This window comes from Aegilops tauschii, chromosome 7 (genome assembly GCF_002575655.3).
Source record: "Aegilops tauschii subsp. strangulata cultivar AL8/78 chromosome 7, Aet v6.0, whole genome shotgun sequence".
Taxonomy (NCBI): domain Eukaryota; kingdom Viridiplantae; phylum Streptophyta; class Magnoliopsida; order Poales; family Poaceae; genus Aegilops; species Aegilops tauschii.
Genome location: NC_053041.3, coordinates 145,391,085 through 145,396,012, shown reverse-complemented (window position 1 = coordinate 145,396,012; position 4,928 = coordinate 145,391,085). Strand labels below are relative to the sequence as shown.

At 41.2% G+C, this 4,928-nt stretch overlaps 1 protein-coding gene across 1 annotated transcript; it reads left to right on the top strand.

Annotated features, from left to right (window-relative positions):
- The first annotated feature begins 230 nt into the window (after positions 1-230).
- Positions 231-2,248, top strand: LOC123494878 (serine/threonine-protein phosphatase 7 long form homolog). The gene is made up of 4 exons (XM_045231356.2): positions 231-308; positions 388-1,240; positions 1,320-1,447; positions 1,937-2,248. Exons 1-4 carry the CDS (start codon positions 231-233, stop codon positions 2,246-2,248), a joined length of 1,371 nt encoding a protein of 456 aa, XP_045087291.2.
- The last annotated feature ends 2,680 nt before the right edge of the window (positions 2,249-4,928 follow it).

Here is a 4,928-nt window from a genome sequence, read left to right as displayed (position 1 = left end):
TCCTTATGTGGAATGAACCGTGCTGAGTATGTAGTTGACAGTAAATGATTGATATTGTTGATGCAGCAGCTTTAATGATTTCTCATTGGTTTCATAAGCATAGCTCATACTGAGAGAGAATATGATTTACTGAGGTTTATGTAGTGGAGTATCCTGAAGAATAAATGCAAATGATTGATGCGGTGCACTGGAAGGCTTACTTGTTCCTTTTACCTTGTGACACGACCGAAATGAATACAAATGGGTGTTTTAGTGATTTATTATGGATGCCTCACAGTCAACATAAAATATCCAAAGCTTGGGAAAATGTGAGTCTTTGTTGAATTTGCATGTGGTATGTTACACTTAGTGTTTGGCTTAAACTGATTTCTGTATGTATTAATGCAGCCTAATATTTCCTTGAACGTACGGTGTCACCGTGTTGGCATCCCATTTGATCCTCTATGTAGCCCAGCTTTAGAGAACCTTGGTTTTTATCAGATTGCAAAGATGAGGAAAATCAATGTCGACAAATACTTGATATCAGCATTGGTGGAATGTTGGCGGCCCGAGACAAATACTTTTCACTTACCTGTAGGAGAAATGACTATTACACTGCAAGACATCAGTTGTTTGTGGGGGCTGCCTATCCATGGTAAACCACTTGTTGGCATAGCTGATGCACCATGGTCGAAATTAGTTGAGAGGTTGCTTGGGATTCCCGTGGATGAACAACACATGAAACAAAAGAAAAGGCGAAAAGGTGATGATAATATTGTTGTTAGGGATTCACAATACTCTCTAAATTTGGGCAAACTACGAGAACGCTTCCATGTGTTGCCGGATAATCCAATGGATAGGGAGATTAATTGGCATGCTCGAGCACTTGTTCTAGAAATCCTTGGCTCCATAGTCTTTACGGATACATCTGGAGATGGAGTGCCAGCTATGTATCTCCAATTTATGCAAAATTTAGGACAGCCAACAGAGTATAATTGGGGAGCAGCTGCTCTGGCTCTGTTGTACAGACAATTGAGCATGTGTGCTGAGAAGGAGAGACTGGAAATTTCAGGGCCTTTATTGCTGCTGCAATTATGGTCTTGGTCCCGTTTGCCACTTGGTCGTCCTAAAGTTATTTTTGAGAAGCCGAAAGGAGAGGAACCTGATGAAGAGGTAGATGAAGAAGTACATTTGGATTATAATCCTATTTTTGGAGCAAAGTGGTGTGCTGCACATGCGTTTGATGTCCCTCATAATGCTGGTATTGTATTCTAATAACTACATTTATTACACATCATTTCCACAAATAATTTTCTTAACTTGCAATGAAATATATATAGGTACTGAATATTATTGGAATCAGATTGATTTGATTCGAGAAGGTGCAGTTCATTGGCAACCATATGATGATCTTCTGGAGCAGATGCCCATCCAAGTTCATGATGATTCTGATTGGTGGTTTTCTAGAGTACCACTCATGCATTTTTGGATTGTGGAGTTTCACTATCCAGATAGGGTTATGCGGCAATTTGGATTAAGACAGTGCATTCCACCTTCTGTTCCACGTGGTGAGGCAGAGGTTCGGAGACTGCGAAAAATTAAGCATTATGCAGGAAAATCGCATAACTGGGAGAAATTCCATACCAATTATGTTCAAGAATATGATCGGATTCAAGCAAGTGTGTTGCCAGAGGAAATTCCCTTCGATATAGCTAGTTTACCTGATTACAGACATTGGTTCCAACAAAATGGTATGTACACAGTATTCTTCGATTCTCAGTGCTTGGGCAGCCCAGATAAACCTATTCCATATCCTCGAGATAGCATTGAATGGACTGGCTACATGCCTAGTGGTCCGCCACTAGCTTGAATTGTACGTGTGTGCAACACTTTCATTGTATTATTTGCATTATATAGTAATAAATGTGTAATGCAGTATTTGTTTTGTCACTTGCAGGGGTTACGTGAGTTAAAGAATGCCGCATGGGGGATCAAATGTGCTACTACTAGGGGATGCAAGAAGATAGGGAAATCTGTATTGAGGTCCTGTGTAGGAAATTTGTTAGATCTGAACTTGGAGCCTAGGCTGCAAAGCATGCTCACTGAGGCTAGGTTACCACTGAAGATTGAAGATATTCCATCTCACGATGATGTTTCTTATATTGCTCACCCACCAAGCCCCCCAAAAGAGAGCAACTCTGATGTGTTTAATGAATGGATATACTCCGGCAAAGGTTTTACAACATACTTGAAGGCTGGTGAGCAGTGAGCGATGGAGAACCTACAAGACAAGATGTAGGTCAAGTTACGCAACAGACCAACTCTAATGAGCTGGTTAGAACTAGTAGGCATCAATTTAGGACTATGCTAATTCCTTCAGTTTTAGGTTGTTGCTCTAGTTCCTGTTAAATGAACATCTTTTGGTCGTAAACTACAGAGGGCATGTAAAATAGTGGCAGCTGGAGACATGGCACAGGAAACTGTAAAACCTTTTTGGCTTTGTTCTGCCACGCATTCATGTGAAAATTCCGGATTGCTATGGTGAAAGGAGAAAATTCACTCAAACTTATTTTTGTTGGTTCATGTCTCACATCCAGAAAATAATCTCAAACTCGTATTCGGAGTATAATTTTGTTTATTACATCTTAAGGCAAATGTGCAACCATAAATGCAAATCAGTAAGCACGTCCATCATTGGTTGCATGATGTGCTTTTCTTATTACTCGACCTCTTCTCTCTGGATGATATGCTCGTCCCCTGACATGTCCTCTTTCCATTGGATGATGTGCTCTTCCCTTGACTCGGCCTCTTTCCTTTGGATGATGTGCTCTTCCCTTGACTCGACCTCTGTCCGGTCTGTCCTCGACAAGTGGTCTGTCCTTGGCTACACGATGTACCTACAGAATAGTAAATACACAAAATTAAAATCAGGTGAAAACAAGTTTGCATCTAAACCACCACTACAAAACTAGTTTATATACCTGTTTGGTTATTGTCTGTTGTCGAACGTCGGGCTTGGTGTCCCATTCTCCTTCCCCGCATCTCATCCATGTACATTGGAATCCTTTTGTGTTGACGCCGCCCACAATTTATTAAGTTCTCATCAGGAACAATAATCGGGCCATTATATGTTGGCCACTCATTTTGGTTCCCGTAAGGATGAAATTGTCCAGCCCAAGTGTTTGCAAGTACTTCAGAAGAATAATATGAATGAACTATTTGATTTTCATTTAGATTCCTGTACTTGCAAACAGCAAGCAAATGAGCACATGGCACACCGGTCAGGTTTGGCTTTAGGCAGTCACAAGATGGAGCAGTATTTGGTTGCAGAGTGACCTTGTACTTAAAGTCTTTATGAATAAAAAGAACATGATCTCCATTGTGTAATGCAACCCTCTCATTATCAACCTTGACCTCAAATATTCCAACTTCATCACCATATGAAATAACATGCATATGTCCTGCCTTGTCGGCCCTTTTAACCAATAGTTTGTCCACCTGTTCGGACCATTGGTTGCCTCCGTCAACCAAGTTAAGAGCACTTCGCCTTCTTTCTACAAACCACTCTAAGCACTTTGAAAATGTCTCCTCCACAATTGCTGCCACCGGTAGCCTTCGGGAAAGCCTAAACACATTGTTTAAGGACTCCGACCCATTGCTTGTCATGATCCCCCACCGGTAACCCCCATCCTTGCATTGAAATACTTTCTCAGGCTTCTCTTGCTCATTTTTGTCTTCCTGCAAATACTTACCGACCTTTCCAAGATATGTTATTGCATCGGGACAAGTATGTTCAATAGATGACATGCCCTCCTCAAACCTACGAGGTTTCTTTTTCTTGACTGCCCACTTGAAAATTTTCAAAATGTCATCATCACGAAAAGCTTTGTATAGGTTCTCTGCGACATGTTGAGAGCAAAAGCGATGCACACACTCGCCAGCACTTTCATTCCACTCAAGGTGTGGCTGCTTAAACACCCATTTGATTGCTTTGTGGCGATCTGAAATCACACACATGAACTTTCCAACACCAATTACCTCCCTCCGCAACCATCTCATGAACCAGCCCCAGTTCGTAGCGACCTCTTTCTCAACAATGGCAAATGCAAGAGGTATTAACTTATTATTAGCATCATATCCGCAAGCCATTATCAACCGGCCCTTGTATCTTCCTGATAGAAATGATGCATCCACACTTATTACAGGTCGAAGGTGAGGAACTGCTGCAATGCAAGGTCTAAATGCCCAAGCAACACATCGAAATTCTCTATGCCCTTCTAATGTCATGGGTTTTGATAGAAGAACATACTTTGTACCTGGATTTTTTACTCTAATGGCCTCGAGGAAGGGGATGAGAAGATTGTATGATCCTTCCCAGCTACCAAAAAGTTGTGCTATGGCCTTCTCCCTTCCACGCCACAACTTATTGTATGATGGTCTCACATTTCTGTAACATTGTTTGACCAATGCCCGCACATTTTTTATACTCAACTCTAGGTCATCCTTGAGTGCTTCACGAATCACATCTGCAATTATAGAGGCCGATAACTGAGAATGGTCAGTTCTATTAGCCGGTGCACGACAAGTGTGAGAATAAGGACATTTCCTTATTTGCCAACATGAACCAATTTTTGTTGGTATTACATACAACCTCCACATGCAACTGTCATCAATACACTCTGCTACAAGTTTAGATTGACTGCTTGTGCTGTACTTCACTTCCAGGTTCATGTTTATGTGAAATTCACCAATCGCAATTTTGAGGTGCTCTTTTGAATCAAAAATTTGCTGCTCTGACAATGGGCTTTGAAAGTGCTTCTTGCATCCAAAAAAACTTTCATCTGCTGTCGTCTCCGTTAGTATAGATATGTCACCAAAAGCTCTCACGCCATTCTGTCCACATGTACGCATGAATGGAAATGCATTAACATGATGCATAACTCTTGGTT